The sequence below is a fragment of the Malurus melanocephalus genome, unplaced genomic scaffold, assembly GCF_030028575.1.
Source record: "Malurus melanocephalus ecotype Western Australia unplaced genomic scaffold, MMel_1.1 scaffold_361, whole genome shotgun sequence".
Lineage (NCBI taxonomy): Eukaryota > Metazoa > Chordata > Aves > Passeriformes > Maluridae > Malurus > Malurus melanocephalus.
The window spans coordinates 568,982-594,387 of NW_026623593.1; the positions used below are offsets into that span (position 1 = coordinate 568,982).

The 25,406-nt window shown below is 37.9% G+C and overlaps 1 protein-coding gene across 4 annotated transcripts in view; it reads left to right on the top strand.

The window, feature by feature from the left end:
- Positions 1–25,406, top strand: part of RBMS3 (RNA binding motif single stranded interacting protein 3) — a 660,983-nt gene that overhangs the window by 561,747 nt on the left and 73,830 nt on the right. For all 4 annotated transcript variants that reach the window (XM_057378472.1, XM_057378474.1, XM_057378473.1 and 1 more), the window contains 2 exons: positions 12,718–12,824; positions 23,571–23,617. In XM_057378472.1, coding sequence (XP_057234455.1) covers positions 12,718–12,824; positions 23,571–23,617 — 154 coding nt within the window. The remainder of the gene's footprint in view (positions 1–12,717; positions 12,825–23,570; positions 23,618–25,406) is intronic.

Here is a 25,406-nt window from a genome sequence, read left to right on the forward strand (position 1 = left end):
CTCATGTTTGCAATGAACTCTTCTTAAGCTGGTGGAAATTACAAGCCAGAGGTCATACACTTAGTCACTGGCAGCAGAATGTTGTCACTCCCTGCTGGCTGATTCATGAAATAATTTGCTGTGAAGAAAATTGCTGTTTCACATCAGCTGGAAATGGCTTTTTTAAGACCAGATTGTTGAGTTCCAATCATGCTTTGAATAGAATTGCACACAGACTCATCATGCCAGCAAGGCTGCACCCATGTGCCTGTATACCAAAGGATCCCACCCAAATGGGGACAAAAGCTTAAAGAAAGGTTGAGTTTTGGTGTATTACTATTTCTCATAATGTAATTTATCTGGAAGTGAGGTCCTTGCTTTTTCATCTTTCATGCAGTCATCTTTAATTTTATCTACTGTGGCATGTAAGTGTTGGGTCATCTGCAGGGTTTTGAGATAAACTTTTGAATTGACTTTGAGAACAGTGCCTTGATATTTTTATGTAGACAAGACTCAATAGTCTCCCCCAGTTTCTTTACTGATTTGATGCCAAACAATTGCCCTGAGACCATCCACAGCCTTAGTGGATTCCTCACAATGCAACAGAACAGGTCTTCCTTTTCTGTTTTCAGATGAAACTACATCTTTTATAAACTTGTGCTGTTCTGTTTGCTATAGGCAGTGACATTTAAGCAGCAGTTTCAGTTAGAACTTTCCTTTTGCTGCAGTCTTTGTGAAGTGTTGGTGAGGGCCCTTGTCATCCAGAAATGGAGGACATGAGCTGCATTTGCTTTTCTGTGAAGCTGGAGCATTTTCAAGGGCAATTCAGAAACACTCCTCTCCCTTATTTTCCTGTATTTCTGTTCATTTTCTGGAAGTGTTTTTCTTTGCATATATCTATACCTTTTTTTCCTTTTTACCTATTCTTCCATGTTGTGCTTGGCTCTCTCCTGTTCCGATTATTCCTGTATTTTTAAATGAAAGTAGATGGCTGATTTTTTACTTTGCTATTTCTTAGCATTGAAATCCTTTTCCTTTTCTAATTTTTGGGTGCATGGCAAAGTAGGATCTAGTATGACCTTCATAAAATCTCKGAGACATGTATTACATTGTTAAAGATTAGTCTATCACTCAGTCTCTCATATGCAAGTCTGCTTCCTTGTCTACTCTCAGCTGAGAGCTCTGCAATTGAAAATTTCAGAAGGGTTTAATGTTATCTAGTGTTATCTAGTGTTAAATATTCTAGGATATTGTCTCAGATGATAATAAAAGATTTTTAAGCTGCAAGGGATAGAATTTTCCTTATGTCATAGCACATTAGATTTAGTGTTGGCATCATCAACACATTTTGAAAAGAGCTAAGAAGTATGAGTAAGATCTTCCATTGTCTTGGGAAAAGATTATAATTTCACTTTTTTGTCTTCCCTTTGGATAACATGTCATCATAAATAGGTGACTTAGTGGAAAATTCCCAGTGAATCCACTGTGCAGTTTTCTGTCGTGGAAACCAAAGGTACAGTTGTGCCTTGAAGGCAGAGCAGAGACTTACTTCAAGCTGGTGCAAAGCCTCCATGTCCTGGAGCTCCAGGTGGTTGTGTGCTACAGGGCCTTTCTGCCTTCTTGCCCTTCAAGGAAATGGGAGTTATTGAACATTTTATTTCCTAAGGTTTATCTTCCTTTTCTAGCACATAAGTGCCTGTGCCACATCTGCTCCCTACCTTCAYGCCCTTGGTGAGGGGTGCAGTAGCCATTCAACACAGTTACTACCCAAAAAAGTCTGGCTTTCATACTCAGGGCTTGGCAGTTGCCATGAGGAGCAGCCAGTGCATCAGACTGGAGCTGCAAGGGGAATTGGGGTGTCCCATGGGTGCTGTATAATCTGCAGTCCTTGTTCTGAGTGAGCTGCTGCTCACCCCTTCTTCTGCGGAGAAAAGGGTAAGGGGTATCAGCATCCTTACTTATGCATTGTTTCCAAATATTCCCTGCCTTGGGCCCRTTTACAGAAGGAGATGCTAAGAGCACACAGTGAGGTTTTGTTGCRTACAAATTATACTGTCCAAGGTGTTTAGTGTGATTTGGTCATTCTCTACCACAGCAAAATGAGCTCCTGCCTTTAAGAATCAGTCGCTGTTTTATAAATGCTTTCTGCTTTGCAACCTGTACCTGGCCCTGGTTTTGTTGCAGTCAGGACCAAATCCACCTTTTAAAGTTACTCCTAAAGTTATTGAAGTGAGGAAGTTGGTAGTGCTTTCTGTTAACTCCTAGCAAACTTGCTCATTTTAGGGCATCCACATTACAACTTTCAGTGAATGCAGGAGAATAAATCAAAAGGATGATAATGATAATAATAATAATAATAATAATAATAATAATAATAATAATAATAATAATAATAATAATAATAATAATCTCTTCAGGTTTTCCTCCTTTCTCAGACCAGTGGCAAAATGATATGGCTCAGCTAAATTTTATCAGTGGTTGGAGCTTTTGCTGCTGCACCCAGTTGCTGTTGTTAGAATGTGTGTTAATTGGATCTGRTTTAAATAAAAGGACTTTCATTAGGCAGTTTGAGAAAAAAGGTCTGAATGTTTCTGAATGTTTTAAAACTTTTTAACAGATTGATAGCTGGTTAAAAATTAGCTTTATTTTTACATTTACACAGGAGTACTTCACACATGCAAAGTAATCAGCACTTTTAAGAGTAGATTATTTCAACTGTGATATCAAGAAGGTCACATTACTACTTTGGCCACACACWGGGCTTCTTTACCCAAACCAATTTTTTTTTCCAATGTATATATATTTTCTACTGCTACTTTTTGACAGGCTGTGAGTAGAATTGCAAATAATGTTGGTATTATATGTATATATAGCCACTTCTTTTATTGCAGYTGCCATTCACAAAGACAAAACAAATGTGTCTTTCAGTAACTGGGGAGAAAAAAAAGTACTATTAAAACATGTATGTGTGAAATTAAAAAAGCTAGTGGTCATAACTGAAGCATCTTTTTTCTCATACAGTATAACACTGGGTTGCACATTAATATTATGCATGTGTTGGAGTGTAAGCAAGGAATGCCAAAACTCAACCTCAATTATAAAAATATAAATGTGCATGTACAGATATTATTATGTTGGTGGAAAGAAATCATTTTATTGACATGAGACATTTTTCCTGGTTTCCTTGTTTATATTGAAAACATGTTTGAAGAGTTTTTTTTTCTCTCTGGTGCTAGTTCCGGCAGTGTCACACAGAGGAATATGTGATGGTAATGTTCTGGTTTATCTAAATAAAAATAAAATAAAAACTAATAACAAATATAATAAAATTAAATTTAAAATAAATAGATTCCACACTAGATATTAGAGTAATGCTTAAACAGCTACATGAAATTCCCTTTTATGAACAGAACGAGAATTAATTCTTTGTACTGCATAAATTCCAATAATTTTATCTCTGGACTSTCAGTGCAAGTAAGTTTTTCTCAGTGGGAATAGCAAAGCCTTTGTGATCAATATTATTTGTTTATGAGAATAGTAAAAATAGATTTTATAGCAGAAGCATAGAGCTATTGTTTTGAGAAGCTTTGGATAAAAGCCTTACATTTGTTCCTTTCTCCTGAGACTACTAAAGAGAACAGTAAAAGTAAAATGAGTGACCACAGAAGCAAGTGGGGTCACCCATTACCAGGGATTCATTTTATTTCCATTAGAGAGGAACTAGAARGCATCTCACACTATTTGTACCTGATTTTCCATTATAAATTACGGTACATGAGATCATTTAAAAATCGCTCAGTCTTTCAGATGAAGCCAACTCTGTTGCTGTTCCTTAATAATTGAACAGTAAGAAATACAAGATCTCCATTTTCATCCAACCAAAGTGACTTATGGAATRGGAGAAGAGAAAAAGGTATATGAAATACAATGTGCCCAAAACCCACAGGGCAGTCTCAAAGGGGGATTTAAAGAGTGGGTTTGGATTCATGTTTGGAGGGTTTCACTGAGGTTTCCTCAGTGAGTTTCTAGCTGCAGATTGGAGTCCTGGGACCCCACACATCTGGGGCATCAACCACRGTTGGTTCAGGAGCACCACTGTGGAGTGCATGCACTAAAGACAGGGTGCTGCTGGTTTAAAAACGTGATACAACTCAGAGCTCTCCTCTAATTCACTGCAAATCATGCATGGTCTAGAAATTTACAATGAAAAACACACAAAAAAAAATTTAATTTGGGGATATATGTTACATTTGGCTTTTTTTTCATTTTATTTGGAGGAATCAGCTCTTGCCCAACATGTAGTCCAATGAGCATCTGATTCAGTAAGTCATTAGCATAAAAATGGTACAAGTGACTCTTCTGTTCTTTTTCTTTKGACTATATAAGTCAGAATCCTACACAATAATTAATACTTGCAAAATCTRTACAAAAACATTAAAAAATTACAATTTTTGTTGTTTTGTTTGCTTTGTTTTGAAAAACTGTTCACAGTTGCCAGCTCTTGTTAAWGGGAAAAAAACTTTTGATAGGGAAGCATTTTATTATCATAAATCTTTATTCTACTGATTATTTGCATAATTTCMAGCAGAGCTACGTAAACTCTTCTTTCTTCAGTGTCTTGCTTAGTTACTCTGGCAAGATAGAATTACAGGGAAGTTGGGGCACAGAAGCTCCATGCAAAAAATTCTTCAGACAGGAGAAGGTGTTTGGGTTTCTCAAGCATTCACCTTTTAACAGTGATGATTGAGCAGGTGAGAGGCTTTGCTTATTTAACATAAATTAACAGTTATTTATGTTAAATCATTAATTCAATACATATTTATTATCTTTCAAAGATAATATGGGATTTCAATGACTTGTAACAAATGCTCCTCTTTAAACATGATATGGTCGCATTTCATTTGTACATGGCTTTTCCAATGAGGCACAAATCCATGGGAGTCTATCAAGCTGTTTTTTGGAGGCAATATTAACCCATCTGAATTCCATGTTTTGCAATTAGAGTTGGCACATTAGAAGAATGTGCCCTAAATTTCAGTTTGTAACAGATCCTGTCTGAAAGTCATAAGAAAAAACCCACTGAGTCTAAGCATAGGTGTGAGAAATGATTTCTGCAAACTGATGCAGATATTTTGTTAGCTTGGTTGTAGTCATTCAGTGAGAGGATCTAGTCTTTTGCTGGAAAGGGTCTTGGAGAAATTTTAAAACTGAAATACATCACTCTTTTCACTGCCTTTTCACCCAGTGGTTAAAGGTTGTGAAGAGCTGTCACAGCACTGGGTACAAAGGATGARCTACAGCTGCTATTTTTCAGTGTTCAGCTGGGGATCTCCAGTAGGACAGGACTTTGCTGTATCATCAAGTTTGAGGAAGATGATTTCTCTGGCAAAACTCATGGCCCTGAGTCTGCTCTTGCTTATGCTTAACTAAAATTTAAATTTGGATTCAGTAGAATGGCTTTGGATTCAGTGAGAATGTCTAATTCTGTGAGCTCTGATTCAGGCGTTTGTTTTTTTTTTTAAAGAAAGGCAGAATCCAGTGTTAAAGTGCAGCATAGTTAATAATGTTRACTAATAAAATTCTTCATTCTATTATGGATTTGCTTGTCCTGCATTCATTCTATCCAACAGAGACCAGTACTAGAGATGTTTGAGAAATAGAGTTTGGTAAAATAAAAATAGACATCATATTACAACATTTCATGTTTCAATACTGCATCTCAGTGTTAAATCTCAGACCTTAATACTGCATCTCAATTTTGCTGTTTTGATTAATTTAGCTTTCCATACCATATTGAAGCATCTGTTCCTATAACCTTTTCAACAGTTCCTCCTTATCAGCAGATTGGGATGGAGCAATCTAATAGGCCTGAATTAGACGCTCCAAGTCCACTCTTCTTTTAAAAGGAAAGTAGGTTTTTTGGGTTTTCTTTTTTTTTTTATTTTTTTTTTGTTTTTGTTTTTGTTTTGGTTTTGGTTTTGGTTTTTTTAACTGACTGTAAAATAAAAGTTGCAGTTTCTCATAGAAAGGTAACTCTAATTTCTGGTCTGCTCTAACAAATATTTATGGACATCTCGGCAACAACATGATAAAGCAGAAGTTTCCCATGTAGTAGCTTGAGTGTTCAGATTGATTGCAACAATAGCTGGACCCCATTTCCAAGCTGGCAGGCTGTTTCTCCAACATACACATATAGTTACCTGTTCCACCTGCTCCAAGTAACTTTTTTTCACAGGATATAAGTCCTAAATTTGCTAGGACTTGACACATTATTTCTCTTCTGAGATTTATTTTTCTTTTCTATTATGTTTTTGCTCTTCAGAAATAATTATTATACAAAAAGATGAAAGGATTGCTCCCCATTTCTTAAGACAAAGAGGGAAACAAGAGATAATTACTTAAGCTGTGATACAGTTTATCAAAAGTAAAACATTTTCTGCAAACCCAAATAGATGTTTGCTCTATTTTTCGCTTTGGTGTCCTTTTCTATTAGCTGTTCCCCCAATTTCTATAATTATTTTCTGAAAGCAATATGTTTTAGAAACTAAAATGCAGTGGTAGCTCCTTGTTTTCCTTTCATAATCATCTGTACAAATCCAATTAACATCATGTAGTTCAGTTTAAATGTAAAATGCTGGATAAATCTGCAAAGATGGGGAAGGACCTTGAGGGAAAGCTGAATGAGGAGTGGATGAGATCTYTTGGTCTTTTCAGCTGGAGAAGAGGAGGGTGAGGGGAGACCTCATTGTGGTCTTCAACATCCTCGTGAGGGGAAGAGGAGGGCAAGCACTGAGCTCTCCTCTGTGGTGAGCAGTGACAGGACCGAGGGAATGGCCTGAAGCCRAGTCAGAGGAGGTCTAGGGGGTCATTAGGAAAAGATTTTTGACCCCGAGGGTGGTTGGCCACTGGAACAGGCTCCCCAGGGAAGTGGTCACAGGACCAAGCTTGACAGAGTTCAAGAAGCATTTGAACACTGCTCTCAGGTTCATATTGGGACTCTTGTGGCTGTTCTGTGAAGGACCAGGAATTGGACTTTGATGATCCTAGTGGGTCCCTTCCAAATCAGGATATTCTACGATTCTATGAAAAATGCCGTATATGGCTTGACGTTTGTTAAAAGCTAACTCTTGCATACATTAGGGTCWGTCCTGTGACTTCACATCCTCTATCATGGACTTCTGGGTCAAAATCTATTACCCTGTCYTTTACCAATTCCATGCAGGATAGGATGAAGTGCTTATTTGCCACTTATCATTATGTTATTTATGGTTTCCTTAGTCAGCTAATGCTTTGTCCTTACATGTCCTTTTCTATCACGTACCATCTTTTGTAATTCTTCATCTTCATTTCCCAAGAGCAGAATCACTATGGTTTTGTTTTATAATCTTCCTTGAAGTTCAAGTTTTGCTTATTTGTGACTTTGGGATGAAAAAGTATTGTGTGGCAGAACTTTCCTAGAAGCCAGTAGACTCACTGGAGCAGAGAGTGACTCTATTGATGAGGTCCTGGTACTTCAACATTTTCAAAGCTTACAACAGCAGAATTCATTTTGTAAACAAACTCTGCAGGCTCTGTAAATACCATAGTCCTGCTGAGCACATCCATCTGAGCCCAGATATAGAATCAAAACTTAAACTTGCTCTGTCCTGCCTTGCTCTACAGTGTTTGGATTCTCTCACATTTCCCTGAGAGATACTGTCTCCTTAAAAAATGGCTTTCATGTTACCATGAGCTGAAGTTTTTCTTAAAGACTACAAATGTTTGTTCTGTAGCAGACAAAGAGGTTGGTTCTTACATGGGTGTTTCAATCAGATGTTCTCTGTGATTTGCACATGAAAATGTTACCAAAATGCTTAACATTTGGAAGGCAGTTAGGAATAAAAATAATTATCAGAGCTTGATCAGTATGAATGCCTGGTCTAATTGTGAACTCAATTATTACTGTGCACTGTTTTTTATTGTGGAGGAGGATTTGCCAAGGCTGAACAAGAAATTAATCCAACTTTCTCATTAAAACATACTTTGAAAGAGATCATTGATTRTTCACTGACCATTCATTGTCAGACCAATGTCTTTCTAATTATTTTTCTTCACATCAACAAAACAGAGGTGGCTGAAGACCCGCATGAGCGTTCATAATGCACATGTTGCTAGGCTGTCTAGTGAAAATGTTACTTTCATTTTTGAAAAAGATGAGAAGAGATTAAACTCTTCCTTATATGTGAAAAGTACATTGTGTTCAAAAATATTCATAGTAAAAGCAGCTAAAGGGCATTAAAATGTTCTGTTACTGCTTTTTGTGTATATAATCCTTGCCATTGCTGGACATACGATGCTGTATGACAGTGGTGATCAAGCTTTTCTCAACAACTCCTAAGACGGTAAAAGTTTCAGAGCACCTGAAATAATGAAAAAGATTCACCAAATGCAAATKACATCTTTCATCTTCCTTTATGAAGCACATGCTCATGAATATATACATTTTTGCACATGTAGAAGCTCAAGTGTATCTGCCTTCCGACGAATGAAAGAATACGGAAATTATGTATTCAGAATTAGTTAGAAGTTTGCTTTATTTTGTTGAATTTTCCAATTAAATTGAAATTCCCTTCCTGAGCTGGAACATTTCTTGGAGGCTGCCAGATTCGAGAAGGGGGCACTGTTACCCCTTTTCCTTCCTTCTGAAGTTTTTGTGCTATTTAAGCRGCAGTGTTGCTTTTGGTGATACTAACAGCCTTTTGGCAGTTCTGTGCTGTTTGTCTGCACAATCTGTCCATCTAAAATAGCAGAGCATGAGAAGCTGATCTCCTGAGGGAACTCCAACAATATCGACAGGCTTGATTGACATAAAGCCAGTCTCTCTCTTTCACCTCCACTGAACTCTCAGAGTAAATTCCGGGCCTGACTGAAGTGAGATAGGGCTTTAGCCATTGACTTCCATGGGAACAGAATTTGAACACTAGCAGCTACTGCCCTATCCTAAGGCAGCCCTGAATATCTTGGCAAATGCTGTTTAGAAGCACTATCAATTTGATCCCACTTCCTTCTCAGGACTCACAGCCAAGTTCAGGGCTATTTATGTCTTATTAACTAGAGAAGGCTTAGGATGGGAACTACAGCAAGCATTTAAATCTTCCCCTTGAAAAATGGGTTATGGCTTAATGAACCTTTTTCAGGTTAAAGCAGTTATTTATTCTCGGTGTTTGTGTTTGTTGCTGTCAGGTAGAAGTCAATGAAAGAGCATTGCTTTTTATCTTGAAGAGTTTATCAGGATGAAATAGCCTGGAATTTGTTTTAAGCGAATCAATTCTCAATTTTTTGACAGGAAAATAGCAACAGTAGATTTTCCAGATATGCTTCAAAATACCACATATGCTCAAAACTTAGAGGATGTCAAGAACCATACAAAAAGATCTGCTTATCACTTCAAAATGTGAACATCCACAGATATCCAAATYACATTTTCTATTAAGTCTGTAGTACAAAAGGTGAGAGAAGAGGCAGAAACACAGGCATTTATTTTCAGTCAGTGTGTGGAAAGGAGGAAAAGGAGAAAAGTAGCAGTCCATAAATTGAAGACTGTCTGCATGGAATGGAAAAGAGAAGAAACAGAAAGTTTAAAATATTTTCTTTTTTTCTTTCCTCCCAATCTGAAGTATTTGGGGTGAAATATACCACTTCTACTGCAATACATCAATATTATTCATGTAGTGTTGATATTGTTTGACTAGTTCCTAAATATCTTCTTTTTTGAATATCTTCTTCTTTTGACTTGATAACTGTAGTACCTAATTGTGATCTTTTTCTTGTCTGAAGTAAATGTATTATTTTTAAAGCACTTTGGAAATATAATTACTCCATTAAAAATAATTCTACTTAGAAATAATTATGCTTGCGTGGTGGAATGGGATGTGCTTTTGCTAGTATCTTCTGTTGCTCTGTATTTGACTAGTAAGAATGATGGTACTAATGCCAAATATTTGGGTGCATCTGATCTTGGAAAGCCTGGAGAACCTTTCTTACAAGATGTTTCAAGAGGGCTGAAGTAAACCAAGATTTGAGTTCTTCTGTGTACTTAGAGCAACTTCTTTGAACTCGCAAGACTGTTACATTCTATCTTATGTCCTGAAAGAAGAGAGGTTCTTAATTTGATGGGTTTTAATAGATATATTTTGAGGTTGGTTGCCATAAATGTTTCCAGGTGTAAACCATTAGGACCTGCACCACTTCAGAGTTACTAAGATAATTTTCCATCTTTTGATGCTACATGCTTGTGTTAAGGGAAAAAGAAACAAAGCCCTGAAAACCCTCAACCCAAACCATCTTATATGGGCTTTATCTTCCTGTCAGAACATTTTCTTTTGAACTTTTTACTTCTTTTAATGTTGGCCAACACAGACTTACTTTCTCCACAGAATTCCTCTCAGTATTTTGTAGAGGAATATAACCTCCCATGGAGAAACTTGCCTGTGTAGAGCATTGTCCTTTACCACCTTCTTTCCAACCTCCTGAAAAGTCTATACAGTATTTCTTTCACATTTTTTCCAGATGAGGTTAGTGAAGTTGTCTGGTAGCTCTGTTCAATCTCAATCAACTTTAGGAAGCCACTAATTAACAAGTGTGAGGTTGTCGGATGGTAATGCTGGATAGGGGAATTTTGGAAATGGTAACAGCTTCCTATTTGTGGTTGGCTAATATAGAGAGGGGATGTGTAGGTTTCCTGGCTTGTGAAACCACATCACAGTACATGGGCTAATACCACATGTGTTCATTAGCAGAAGATGATGATGGCATGTGTAAATATCCAATGTGCAGATGGTTTTTGCATGGTCCTCCTAATGGCATCATATGTTGCTTGGTAGTTGTTCAGTGCTTAAAACAAAAAGCTTTTGAAGATTCAGATGCAATGTTTAATAGGTCTTTCTCTAATGCTGGCTTAGCACCTGCTCCTCCCTCACAGTCACATCAAAGTGAGCTCTAAGTAACCACTCTGAAATCATGCAGCATCAGGCCATGGAGTAAAGTAGGTAAAGTGCAGGGCAATCAGCCCTGTAAAATCTCTCCATCTGCAGAAAGAATCTCTGGATGCTAGATCTCTCTAGCCACCTGGATGCTTTCAAACCTTCATTATTTTAAATTTAAAATGGTTGGCTGAGCATTGCTTCTACAAAAATCTGATACAATAATCGAAGTTGGAGGTGGGGAAGGACCTCTGGGGTCACACAGTCAAGCTTTCTGCCAATAATGGATTGTTCCCTGCAGTTCAGTTTCTAGTGACCTTGGAAATTACTAACCTGGTAAAATGGTAATGAAAAAAACAAAGCTATTACAGCTTCAGAGGTAGCCAAAGTGACTCTGTCCCAATGAGAAATTGTGTATTTGATGTGAGGTTCTCTACATGCATTGTTTCTTGGTTGCAGTTTTTTAAGTGCTCACAGTTTTATTCTACACTTTCTGAACCATTTTGAACTGGCTATAATGAGGAGGAGTTGTTTTAATACCACATGAACTTACCCCTTAACCAAATCATAATTTTTATTACAAATAAATGTCAACAACTTGATTAGCGCCCCCCTACCCAAACATTTTCTTCATGTCTCTGCAGTTGTATTCTTTCAGCATTTTTAGCCTTCCAGAAACAGGAAGTGGGGAGGGAAAGAAACAAATTTCTTGGTTTTTTTCCATCAAAACTCTATTTAATTAATTACACACTTTTCATGCCTGGGAGCCCAAAAATTCCTGAAAAGACTCAGATGTGACACATGACTTTTAGACTTCTTTCAACCAAGCTAACATTGGTTTGCTTCTCTGCTAATGTAGGCAATAAAGAACAGCTCTAACATACACCTAAGTGGGTAGAATTTGACCCCTCTTTTAAGGATGAAGCAGAAGAGACAAACTCCCACCAGCAGAGTAATTAAAGTGTTGGTTAAAAGATATTTCAGGAGACTGTCAAAAGCTGGGTAGATGGGAAAGATCCCAAGACACCAAGTTCCCTTCCTGTTGTGCCCATTTAATGTGCGTTAATTTCTTCTCGAGGGGGCCCCATTGTGAACCTCCTTTCGGGGTGTGCAGTGCTGCAATTATCTGTTCTTCCTGGGACTCCAGATCCCCCTGACCATTGTATTCACACACACCATATCTCACTTGGAGAGGAAAAGGGTTTTTCTCAGCTGCCAACTTGCTTTAAAGAGGAGTTAAGAGAAAAAGAAAACTAATTGGACTGGGCTTGGCAAAAGTCTCTTACTTTATTCTGTTTGGTCAGATTTTTAAAGGGCTGGATGCTGAGAAACACCGAAATAGTGAGAACACTTATTCCTTAAACAGGTTCTTGCAAAGTTTTTACAATAAAAACAGAAAGCTGCTTTAGTAAAGCAGTGTTTATCCTTGCACTAATGCTGGTCATGAATACGTGTCTAACTTAGCTGGAACTAATGCCTGACTATACTGTTCCACTACAGCAACTTAACATTCTGCGTAGGCTGATTATTTTTTCAACAATATTTGCTAAATTCTTTTAAGGGCTGCCAGTATATATTTTTTGAAGCTTAGTTAATAAGAACAGCTGCCAGTGGAGTCAAAGCTAAAGGAGGCAAAAAAATATAAGGAGGCAAAAAAATATCTGCAGAAGGCAAGATTTTACTTCAAAAGATCAGTATTACAAAGCACTACTGTTGCTGGTATAATCACTTTCTTTGGGGGGGATGCTAATATAGACTGGGTTTCTTGTCTTCACAGCCCCCACTGAGCCTTTGCTGTGCAAATTTGCTGATGGAGGGCAAAAGAAGCGCCAGAATCAAAGCAAATACACACAGAATGGAAGGCCATGGCCCAGAGAAGGAGAGGTAAGTGCCACGTAGYAATTATTTTCCTGGGGTTTGGCAGAAGTCAGCGACAGACCTGGACGTCTACCTTTCGGGCTGTGAAGAAATCAGATTGCACACAAAATGCAATAGTTTCATACAGAAAAAGCTATGTAAGCAGTGGGGAGATGGAGKTTTATGATAATGTGCAGAGTGTAAAGTTACAGGAAAGGAGAATTTCCAAGCTTGAAGTGGAGCTGTGCACAGCCTGGTCCCACTGTGGGTGCTCTACAGGCAGACCTGAGCTGAGCATTCTCTTTCTGGTGAGCCATCAGCACCYGAGATGTAGCTTTTACAAACCAAATCAATTTACAATTTTGTGGCAACTCATCAAYATGATTTTCTCCATCTAGTTCCTGTTGGTAAAAGATCCTTAGGGAATATGAAAGCTGTTCCAAAAGAGAAGGATGAACTTATGCATCCAGATGTAGRGTCYRKGTAAAAKCTRAGCTCTTCATTCTSTTCAAGATAAAGCAATTTTACAGCAGCCTCAGATGCATCATGTGTACAAAGTTTCAAAATATAGTAGCCTAATGGTTGCTCTCTGCTCTGCAAGTAGTCTGTTATTGGAGTTTCTTTTCTGTGTTCTTTTATGCAGAGTGACTCCAAACTTGGGTGAAATAAGAAAGGCATTTTTTGACTCTTCAAGAGTCTGTTTACTGGTTTTGAATTTTATTATCAAAAAAATACTTGAATAAATAAGATAGATCTGATCATAGTGCCTTCTTATGCGTGGTGATAGCTATGAAGGCTGAAGGACTTGCAAGTATTTCTATCCAAAAAAGCTGTTCTTTGTGTTAATGATTGAGACTTCAAGGGAAGACAGTATGTTGCTCAATTGTCCTCCTCTAAAATACAAGTTGGTTGGGGGTGTCTTTTTTTTTGTTTTGAGTGGTGATGAGTGTTGCTATGTTTACTTCAATTTTACAAGGCAAATTAAAAAAAATAAAACAAGAAAATTATTTGGTATTTCTGAGTTACATCTTTCTAGAGGATTTCTGCTTTTTTCTAACTACTTGATTTTTCTTGCTGATACTTTTGACATCATTMGTTTATAACATCTATACTCTAGCACTTTTGGTGAGCTCCTAAAACAAACAGAAAGGCCTTTTGAACRTGTAGAAATTTCTCCCACCATCCCTTGGTTGTTCTGCGCTGTTCCAACAGCAATGGTCCATTTTTAGCTCTGTGGACTGAAAATCCCACTGTGGCAGACACATTTGCTACAGGACATTGCAGAGCTCTCCAAAGACTCATTTCAGTCCCTGATGCTGTATGTCTCAAAAAATTGAGTTGTTTTCTCAGGAGCCATTGTGGTTTGTCATATCAGGGATCTGCTGAGGAACAAGTGCCAAAAGTACTTCAAGCAGTAGACTCAGGTCAGCATATACAGAGCTTGAAAATCAAAGATCTATATATAGGAGGCAATAATAACCCCCCAATATGGTCAGCAATGCATATTTTAAAGACCTCTAAATCTCTGTTTAAAAAGTAAATACTGTCATAGCTATTAGCTCCACTTTTTTATACTTCCTTCAGTTCAAATCAATAAAAAAAAAGGATATATATGAAGGCAGCAAGCCACCATTATGCCTATGGCCTCAGGGCATCAGTTTATTGCATCTTGTGTAGTTCATTTGCTGCTAGTGGAGTGGTGCCTATTAATCCCAGTGATATCCTGGTGACCTAGAGGCAGGGTGTGGCTGCTGTGTTTGTAGTATCAACATTTGAAAACTGATTTTCAGTGTTGGAAGACATCATTCCTTGTTGTTGATCACAGTCAACTACAAAGCTGTTGTCATGGCCTAAAAAGCAGACATGAAAAGATTGTAAACATATAAACTCAGAAATATTTCAGGCTGGATTTTCTCAGCTTTTCTCTGTTTATTAACATCTGGTTAATACTTCGCTGCACACTGGATGTTTGCTACTCAGAGCATCAAAGACAAGAATGCATGTTCTCTTTTATTGAATATATTCCCCATTGTTAATTTTCTTATTTCCAAAGTAAAACATTTCTGTTAATTACTCTTATATTTAATATGCAATAGGGTTTTTCCAACTCTTTGCCCTTTAACAATCTTGTTCTAGAAATGATCTGCCATTYAGTTATTCTCTACTTAGAAGCACTTGGGTAACCTTCCTACAGTTATTCCTGTCAGTTTTAATTTCTTTTTAAAAGAACAGGCAGTGAGTAGTGGAAAGTAATTGATATACAACAAGTGTCATAGTTCTGATGACAAATGAGATCTAGAAATATTCCCTACACCTCTACTTTGTCTTGGTTTCTTCCCCAAAGTGTTGAAATAGCATCCAAGAGATTACTCCCTTAGTATTTCCACCCTGGCCAAATCCTGTGGTATCSAGACCAAGATGTATTTTGGCTGTTGTTCAGAAAAGCCTTTGTGTTCTTGAATACTTTCGTGAAGGGCATTTCTAAAACATCTGAGGTTTAAGCAGCATTAGTACCGAGCGTGCGTGAGGATTATTTCTCGGAAGGGCAGATCCCAGAGAAATGACGCCAACAGTTCTGTCACTGGCCTCAAACTTGAGCATGCAAAGTAGAGACAGACAGCTGTGCCCAGTACTCTGCTGTGGGGAGGCAGTGGAAAAAGATTTAGAGGGGAGGAGCAGGTTTGCTGCAGTGTTACCTCTCTGGTCATGCTGTTCTCACAGGTTTTGATCTCTTTTATGAAGAGCTTGTATGGAATTTTATGAGAAAGGATTTTGTCTTTTTGTAGCATTGGCAGGTTGCACTGCAGAATGCAATAGAAAATCTTATTCCTGTCATACGTCTTTGTAGATTGCTTCATAACCATATAGAAATACTTTGATTGGCTGTTAAATTGCCTCCCTTTTGAAGTAAAGTCTTTAGGAATACACTAAACTTCTCGGGTTTTTTGGGAAATCTGGCGGGTGGGTTTGGTGCTTGGTTACTTGGCCAGTTGTAACCAGGGAAGGATGCCAGACCTTGAATAGTGCTTTCTAGTCCTTACCCTTACACTCTTGTTTGGAGTCTCAGGAAATGTTCCGAATATTTACTGAGGCATTTAACTGAGTGTTTGTGATGGTTGACCAGTTCTGGATTAAGGAGCTGAGAGCTTGCATTAGTGATGGCTTTATATAAGGCTGTCAAATTAGGCATCTAATATATAGGTGCAGTAAATGTAAGGGAAACCTGCAAGTGTTGGAAATATTTGCAGAGAAGTTCTGACCCAACAACTGACATAATTCCTATACAAAGTTCAGTAATTTCTTTTTCGGCTTAGTCTCTCCTGAGTCACACKGGTTTAACTGAGCGCTCTGTTTTGAAACTTAACCTGACAAGATTGTATTGAGATGGTGATAGAGGATAAACATATTCAAATTCTGTCTGTAAAATATTTGATTCAATTTACYTCTAAATTGCGACTGACAAGTCTAGAGGCAAGTGACTTAACTCCCCAAAAATGTTTTAGTCGAAAATGCACCCAGGGAATCAAGTGCAGTCACAAAATGAGATCATGTTGGATTAAAAACTGCAACATAGAATTTGCAACATAATCTTCTATTGCAGATTTAATGAAAATTTGTTTTGGTTATTCAGAAATAAAGCCTTTTGATATGTGTATCTAAGAGCAGGTTTATTTGAAAATTGCTGGGTATACAGGGAGAAATCTGCCTAAAGTTCATAATTCTTTACAGTTCTACAAATTGTAGCTTTTCTACATACGGTCAGCCCAAAGTGATTAAGACATTTTTATAGTGACAGTATTTTGATATTTCATTTGCAAGTTTCTGTAAAATTTAAGTTATTTAAATATTTGCATTGTCTTTTAAGAACGCATCACACTTAAATATTGGTGCATGTATCACAACAGTGAGATGCACCACTGAATGTGATCCCCCTTTCATTGAATTTAGTCTAATGTCTGTAAKGATATAATTATCACTAGTAATACTCCTACTGATTGCTTTTTTGCTTTTGTAGTCTTAGTTACTTTTTTGTTTCTAAAGAGCCAAGAGTTTACCTTCCTTTCCTTCCCCTTTTTGTCTTCCTCCTTACCCCTTTCTCCTTTGCTTTCTTTTAAGCTCACTTCTTGGAATATCTAAAGAATTAAGCATTTTTAAATTTTTTTCTTACAAAATAAAAAAAAAAAAAGACCAGACAGTTTGGGAATTTTGCTTTTGTTAACAGTTTTTCTATCTGCTACTCACTACAACTTTGCCTAAAGCAAACAACAATTTAGAGAGAAAAACATACAACAGRTAATTTGAGACACTTCCCAAAGTTTAAAGTCAGTACAAGTGAAGGGCTGAAGCATTGATCCTGGTGCCAATGGTCCCTTCTTTACCAGCAGATGCATTTAGAAATTATTAGTAGTTCTGTGCCAGGCCTATTTATAGCTCAGAGACTGTTTTTATGCTTCCAAGGAGATAGGTACTACTTAGTGGTGTTCCATAATCCTAAGTGTCGAGGGCTGATGTATTTTATACTTAGACAAGTCACTTTTATTTGCTGTGAGAGGTAATTCCCAGTTTTGTCCAGATAAGAAGTACCCTTGTATGTAAACCACCCCAAAAGATATTTACTATATATATTTAGCATGCCTGTAAGTTAAATATTAGCACTTTGTATGCTYATTTTCAACAAAAGTTTAGTTTAGCAAAGAGACGTGTTCAGCTTGAAGAGAAGCCCAAGCAGAGGGAGAAAGAGAAGGGCAAAAGATAAAGATAAATGACCAGTAAGTGAAAAGATCTAGAATGATAACACAAGGTGCTGTAGCTGTGGGGAACATTTTGAGAAGATGCCTCAGTGGCACAAATACCAAAGAASAATTTGGATTTTGAGCTTATAAAGCACATACAATTTTTTTAAACCAAGAATCTACATGAAATCATTGTCACTGCAATACGGATTTTAAAARGGCCATGGTTTGGTCAAAACAGAATTAGCAGTGTACCTGTTCTTAGAGATTAGTTTTCTTTGTTTTCATTTTGTCTTTGAATTTCCTTCTCTGGTGAAAAATGTCATGCCATTTGCCCTGGAGATTTCACTGTGGCTTGGTTTTCSTCCTAGTTCTGCTGCTCCAATAGTGGTTTTTTTAGGCAGAATAAACAAACGTTGGAAAAAGGGAAAGGACATACCTTTTTTCTGCTGTATCCCCAACAGATATGAGGAGTGCTRCAAGCCAACCCTGGAACTCTTCCCAGTTTGCTGTAGCACACGCATCTAGTATGCAGATATGAGTGTAATACACAGCTGATATAACACTGGATCACACTGACGGCAAAATGGGTGTGCCAGATCCCCAAAAGCAGATGGTTCATAGACCTGAAGATGACAAGGTTAAATGTCATCAAGGTTAAATGGGCTGGCTGTGGAAACAGAATAATTACATTACATTATATATGTTCTCTTTAGTTTTTGGATTTTTTGTATCAATTTTTTGTAGACTTCACTTGTATTGTAAAAATCAGATAAATTGAAACAGGAAGAAGGTGACTCAATCCCAAGAAGAGAGGCTTTGTATGTCAGACTTTCATTCCAGTTCTGTAGGACAAAGGAGTTTCTTGTCATTCATTTGGATATATGAACTTGTTATGGTGTTTATTAGTGCGGCCTCTGACRTTCTGAGGTTCATGAATCACTTCCCAAGTTTTACATCAATATTATGTATTATTCACTCCACAACTACTTCTTTTTTTTTTTTTTTCTCAGAACTTGTAGCTGCTTAAGAGCACATCATCTCTGGGAAATGCTCCATTTCTTTCATATGCATCTRTTACATTTACATTCTAGATTTCTTCTTCTCTAAAAAGGAAAGGTGGGGGAGGGGTTATTCACAGTTAAATTCAGAAGTCTCTCTAATGATGTTGAATTTCTCTGAMAGAACTGTTTAAATAATCAAAGAAAGGAATTCTGCCAAGTTAACTTTACTRGTGACTGAGCTTATTTTATTAAATYAGTATTTTGCATGAATCTCATTTGGGTCGGTGGTTTCTTTCCTCTACTCTCRCTTCTTCCCTTAAGGTGTTTCAATAAGGGAGTCTGCTCTCAGGACAAGAGGTCCTTGGCAGATATAAGCAATGGAAACAAAACAAGCACAGGAATCTGAGTGTTGAAATTTCCATTGATTCCATATAGTAGCTGGGAACACACCCTGGGATGGGATCCCTCCCGTGTGAAAGGGTGAAGGTGTGCATCTGTGGAGATGGGGAAGAGACATTTATCTTYTAGTCTAACTCCCACATCAGTTCACCACAGAAATCCCTAAAAGTCCATGCGTGCAACCTTACCTTTCCAAAACTCACAGTAAAGTGTTGAACAAAATTCCTTCAAACTTCCTGGGGAAACCCTTGCCTTCCAGAGGCTTTTTGATATTTCCTGCTCCTTGATGAATGAAAGAACTTAAATTTAAAGACAGGTGCAGACTGCCTCTCTTGTGCTTAGAATCTCTTTCACTGGTGTAAATAGTCAAAAAACTGCAGCAAACCTTCCTCATGTCCTAAAGTTCGGAAACTTTGGTAAAGAGATAAGTAAACTCATATGGTTTAAGTAGTTGGGTTTTTTTTTTTAAAAAAAAAAAAAGTATTTAAATGAGCTGTGTTTATTTCTGTCACCTGACTTTCTAAACAGAGCAGCAGATATTAAGAATGATATTTATTTCTRTTATGGGACTGATAGCAGATATCCCTTTTTTTTGATTAAGAGATTGCATATTGAAATGTTGAGGTGCAGAACTTTCATGGGATCATAGAATGTGCTATGCCACAGGCATCATACCACAGGTATCATCAAKTCCAACTCCTGGTCCTGCATAGGACGAACCCCAAGAGTCACACCATGACTAAGAGCATTGTCCAAATGTTTCTTGAGCTCTGTCAGGCTTGGTGCTGTGACCACTTCTCTGGGGACATTCATGCAGGGTTATCCTATCCCATGTGCAGAATCCCTTGGCACTTGCCCTTATTTAACTTGATATGGTTGGTGATTGCCCAGTTTTCTGATTTATCAAGGTCTCCCTGCAGGGCCTCCCCACCTTCAAGGGAATTAGCAGCTCCTCCCAGTTTTGCATCGTGTGTTTTCTTTCAATAGCTGAGTCTATGTCCATTATCTGTCTGAGTGGCATAAAAATTATGTGGTTCAGTTGTTCCTTACTTACTTGATTTATTTGATTTACTTGACAAATACTTTCCTAAAGCAGCATTCCATCATCAGTGCCACTCACTCAGGTGCCATTTTATCAGGAAATGTCACTATGAGAGGAAAGCATGAGACCCTCTCCTTCCACTGAGACACGAGTAAACCAGTGGATGAAAAAGCCTGGAAGAAAAAGTCTCTCAGCACCGCAGACTGCTTGGTATAGTTCAGCCTGTATTAAGCACTGTGATGGCTATATTCTGTTCTGGTTTTGACAGAATAAGCTGGACCTCTCTCACATGGAAGTCTGAGGCCAACCCTAATATTCTCCCTTTGGTATTTTTGGAATTCCTGTTTGTGTGTTATGGGGGAAAGTTCAGACAATTTTCCAGTAAGTTATTATTGCTCATCAGTTTTTATTCCTGATGAATGAGGATGCTTTAGACCATAAATCTTTGACTGGTCCAGGCTAAGTGTTGCCACTCCTGGGCTTCCAGCCAGCATAATTTTGTAGGGAGGAATTGCACAACTTGATGAGAAAGAAGTAAATAGTCCTGTGTTAGCAGCTATTTGAAATAGCAGCTGTTTGAGGCTCTGCAGCGATGGGGGATATTAGCAATATTACGGGGCCAACTGTAGGTGGTTACCATATGCACATATTGCCACACGCTGTGTCCTATTTATTTAATGTGAAACTTTTCATTTGCTGGTAAATGTGATGGTGATATTTATAGTGGTCACTGCTGAGGTGCCTGAACAGATTCTGGTAATCTGTCTCRGTTCAGTATGGATATGGAATGTGGATAAGGAGGAGATGAGTGCATGGCCTTTCATGTTTTGCACTCTTCAGGCAGCTGTGCCCCCTGTTCTTAAYACCAATGTAGAGAACTGAGTTAGTGCAGTTTGTCTGCATGGACCCACACACAGGTCTGGGCATGATGGGGATGGAGGGCAGGCTGAGGGTCCATGCCATGACCATGTGGATTCTCAAATAWCCACAAGAAAAGTGACTGAAAGGGGCACGGACGTGTATTTGCAGGTCTCATGTGGACAGCAAACATAGGGCTAGAGTAAAGCTGCTACGCACTGTCAATTCTGCACCTTCATTCTTATTTATGTCAAAGAAGCTAAAATAATATTAGTTGTTCATTTTTCCTTTTCCTCCCAGACCTATCTCCCTTGTTGCCATTTTGTCCCCAGGTCACTAATGCTGTGGGATATAGTGAGCTCTGATCCAGCAACTCTAAGGACCACTAGATCTAAAATCTCCTTCATTTAGAAGGCTTGGATCTGTCTTTTCCCAAGAAATTACGGGTTTTTTCCCTTAGCCTTGAGTAGATGTGTGATGAGATRTTGAAATGTAAACACCTCAATTGATAGAGAATATCCTACATTATTTTAAAGAGTATTTTAAAAATAATTGTTACAATTAATTTTTCTGTCGTTCTGGGGCTTTTACATGCTATTTCAGTTGTCTTCACCAGTGCAGAAATACAAAAAGCAAGCAATAACAAATTTTATAGGTGTTGAAAAGAGAAAAGAAAACAAGACAGTATTATATTTCCTCAAAAACATATTGCAACCAAAAAGTTTATTATATTAAAATTTTATTTTCTCTTTTGTTTTGAAATTCATACATTTCCCTTAGCAATTAATGCAATCTGACTAAGCAGATAATGTGCTGAGCATGTACAAGACATAAGAATATAAAACCAAGTTAAGTAAGGGATGATGATTTTCTAAGCTAAGTAAGGGATGATGATTTTCTAAGCTAATTTATTTTTACATCAAAATCAGTAGTGGTTTGGGTCACCCTAAATTCAGTTCTCTGACATTTCAAACTTGCAGAAATAGCCATTTTCTTTTTCTTTTTCTTTTTCTTTTTTATGAAATCAATACTCCTTTTAAAAATAGCCACATGTACTTGGACTTAATCTCCTGAATTATCCTTTGCTTGGGAGAGGCTACATGTTTTATTAAAACAGTGGCATTTTCCTAAAGCAAAGCATTTGCCCTAGCATCTGCTTAAAAGAATGATGAGAAAAATATACAAATTTAATAAGGACACAAACCTTTTTTTTTTTTTTTGGCGACATAAGGCAGCATGAAAACCTGGCCTTTCAGATCAGAATTTTTGGCCTCTGGATACTTGGACCATCTCCTCTTAGACCAGTTTGCAGCTGCCAGGCTAACCTGGCTCTTGCAGGAGTGCTGCCCGCTCTGTGCCTGCTGGTCAGCAGTGCATTCACCCTGGCTGCTCACCTGCCTGCACGGGCACCAGCCAAGCCCAAACGCTTTCCTGACCTGTCTGTGCAGCCATCTGGAAGGGGGCAGATGCCATTATGCAAAAGCACTTTGGTCGATGGCTTTAGGGGCATGAAAAGCTCCCAGCAGGAGCACAGACTGCGCCACGTGGTTGGTGAAGCATCTGTCCTTGAAGAAAGTGCTGCCTGTCTTGGGCAACAGGCATAGAATATGTCTGAAAAATGAAGAGGAATACAGTGCCTTGGGGTGGGATGGTGCAATGGCATTTTTTCAGCTGCTCCCACAGGGAGAGCAGCACCTTGAGAAACAGGGTTCCTGTTCCCTGTGCTTCTAGCCCTGCACAGAGGACAGCTCCTTCCCATCTCTTGGTGCTGTCTTGCATTGGAAAGCACTTCACAAAGGGAGGGATAAAAATCAATAAGGAAGGCGAAAAGTCAAAGCAAATGCAGTATGTGGGAGGAGAGATTGTCAGTTCCATGTCTTTAAGTAAATGCTGGGGGGAAAAAAGGTCTTTCCTGCATGACCCTGACAGATCTCTTGGAGCATAAGGTGGAGTGCTTAATTCTGTCTCCAGCCCTGCTCTCTCRCTGCCTTTCCTGTGGTACCTGTGGATATGTCTGCTAATGGTGGCAGTGATGACAGCTGTTAACTGGACAATGTTTTGACACTGCCAAATCCTTTCGTGCAGATCACGGTCTGCCTGGTGGTAAAGGGCAGTTGAAAAGCTCTGTGTAACACATTAACAAATTCTTTTGCTGTCCAGACCTCTGAAGTATTTTGAAAGCCTTGTTTGAAAGCTCAAGCTTTTCTGCTTTACAGCCCATTTTTCGTTTCTTGACTCATGGTAATGAATTAACTCAAAGTACAAGTTACACCCCAGGGAGATGGTCATGCAGGGTGTGACCTTTGTAGGAAAGAAGAGACTCCTTCCTGTGAAGCTCTCATGAATTTGGCTTTGGAGTATTTGCCAACCATTTACCCATCTCACTGGATTTGGGCCTGTCTTGTTATAGTGAGTAATCAGCTGTAAAGGCATTGATCTCAGTGGAATTATTAACTGATACTGCTGCAACAAAAACACCRTTTTGCCCTAAATGTTATGGAAAGATGACAACCAACAGACTGAGCAGATCTGTTTCTCAGTGATCTCCCAGGAAGGGGAGATACCCAATCTGTCCATGCTGCTTTGGGCCATCTGAGTTTCCCTTGAGAATTTCAATTTCTATTTAAGTTGCATTCAGTTTTTATTCATATTGGCTTAGAATATGTTTCATGTCTTTTTTAATCTCTTTTCCTGCAGTAATAGTAAAAATCTGTTTTTCTTCCCTAACTATGTGCAGGCTGGCATGGCTTTGACTTATGATCCAACAGCTGCTATACAGAATGGGTAAGGAATGCATGTTTTCCTATTTCTTTTTTGCAATTATTTTGAATGTCATCTTCTGTTTTCCCTTTCTGTGGTGAAACTTTTTGAAAAGCAAATCCATTCCGTCAAATTTTGTCTGAAACCTGTAATGCTATATTGTCAAGTTCTTCTTTTAGTTTTTCTTTTCTTTTTCTTTTTCTTTTTATGCCTTCTTGTTTGCAATATCTGTTTGAATGGGAAGTTGTTTTTCTTCATGGTTTCCATGTCTATTTGGCAAATGTTAGTAGATGTCTTTTTCATCTCTCTCTGTCATGAAGTGGAAACCAGTGAAGTTTCCTTTACTGACTTTGCTTTTGTTAAAATAATCACTGAAGAATCCAACATATTTTGTATAATAGAGCTATTACTTCATCTGGGGCTCTTTCTGCAGGCGTGCTGGCTTCCATGGCATTGTCTGAATAAAAATGCCAGTTAGGGAGAAAACTGTAAATTAGTGTGCAAGCAGATGGGATTTAGGGGTAACATTCTGAGCAACACTCTTCTTTATTGCTCAGCTACCATTTGCCAACACAAGGAATTTCATTTTTTTTTCTCAAATTGAGCAGTGAAATTACATCACTGTATTATTTACCTGCATTTCCAGTTATTTCATAAGCTAGAAAARAAGATACCCTTGAAATTTAGCTCTCTTTTCATCAAAATTAACAACAATTTGAAGAGAGGCAGGAAGTTCAGCCCTGARCTCTTTGACTAGAGAGATGTATGATAAGGTTATCAAATTCCATGCATACTCCAACCTGTGTTTTCCAGCTGAAGGGGAGAATATATTGATGTAGATAAGAATGGGTTCCTTWGTTAAGTATTTTTTAGGGCACTTCTAGTTGAAGCATCTAGGAAAAAAACCCTGACATTCCTAGTAGTTTAAAGAAAAAAAAAATCAATGGTGGTGGTCTATTTTCCTTAATTTCCCTTTCCAAGAGGTAATTTTGTAGGACTTGTGATATTCCTGTGTTGTGGAGGAAGAAGCCAAAGTCAGAAGACTAGAAAGTTTTTTTGTAGTTGCGATTTCAGAATCCTGAGCTTCTGTTTCTCTGTTCTGACCTCRAAGTGAGTCATTCTTCTCTGTTGTCATACTTTTCAGCTGGTAAAACATATAATCTATAAATAAAAACATCACAATTTCATAATCCGCCAGTGTTTCATGCAGACAACTAGTATTTTTTTCACATGAATTCCTGCATGTTGGTTGAGTGAATGTTTTGGAAACTGTAGTTTGAATTATTCTTTGAGGCTAATACAATTTTAATTCAAGAATAATTTTTTGAAGTTATGAATCTTACCTCAGAATCAGATATTATTTATATCAAAGAGTACCCATGATTTTCAGGTTGCTCAGATGGTTTGGTTACTCAATTGTTTTAATATGTGTCACAGATCACTGGGAAAAGAAATGGAGTATTTCAGCTCTGTAGTTTTTATTTTTGCAGCAAGAAATAAATTATAGCGCCAGATATGTTTCTAAGAGTGACAATTAATTACYACTTTGACATATGTCTTCTTTCTAGAGTGTCAAAATGTTTTCAGTTTTATCAGGACTAAACCATCATTCCAAATGCTTTTTTGGTAAGATCTTGATTTTGTGTAGTGTCATGAGGATCACCAGGACCCTTTTGGTTCCACGGGATTTTTTTTTATCTCCCCAGGCATTCACATGGTCGTATCTCCATATCCTGTGGTTTCAAGTTTTTCAAAAGACTCTTACTTGCAAGTACAGTAAAAATCTAGCTGATGAGTTTTATTTTAGTAAAGT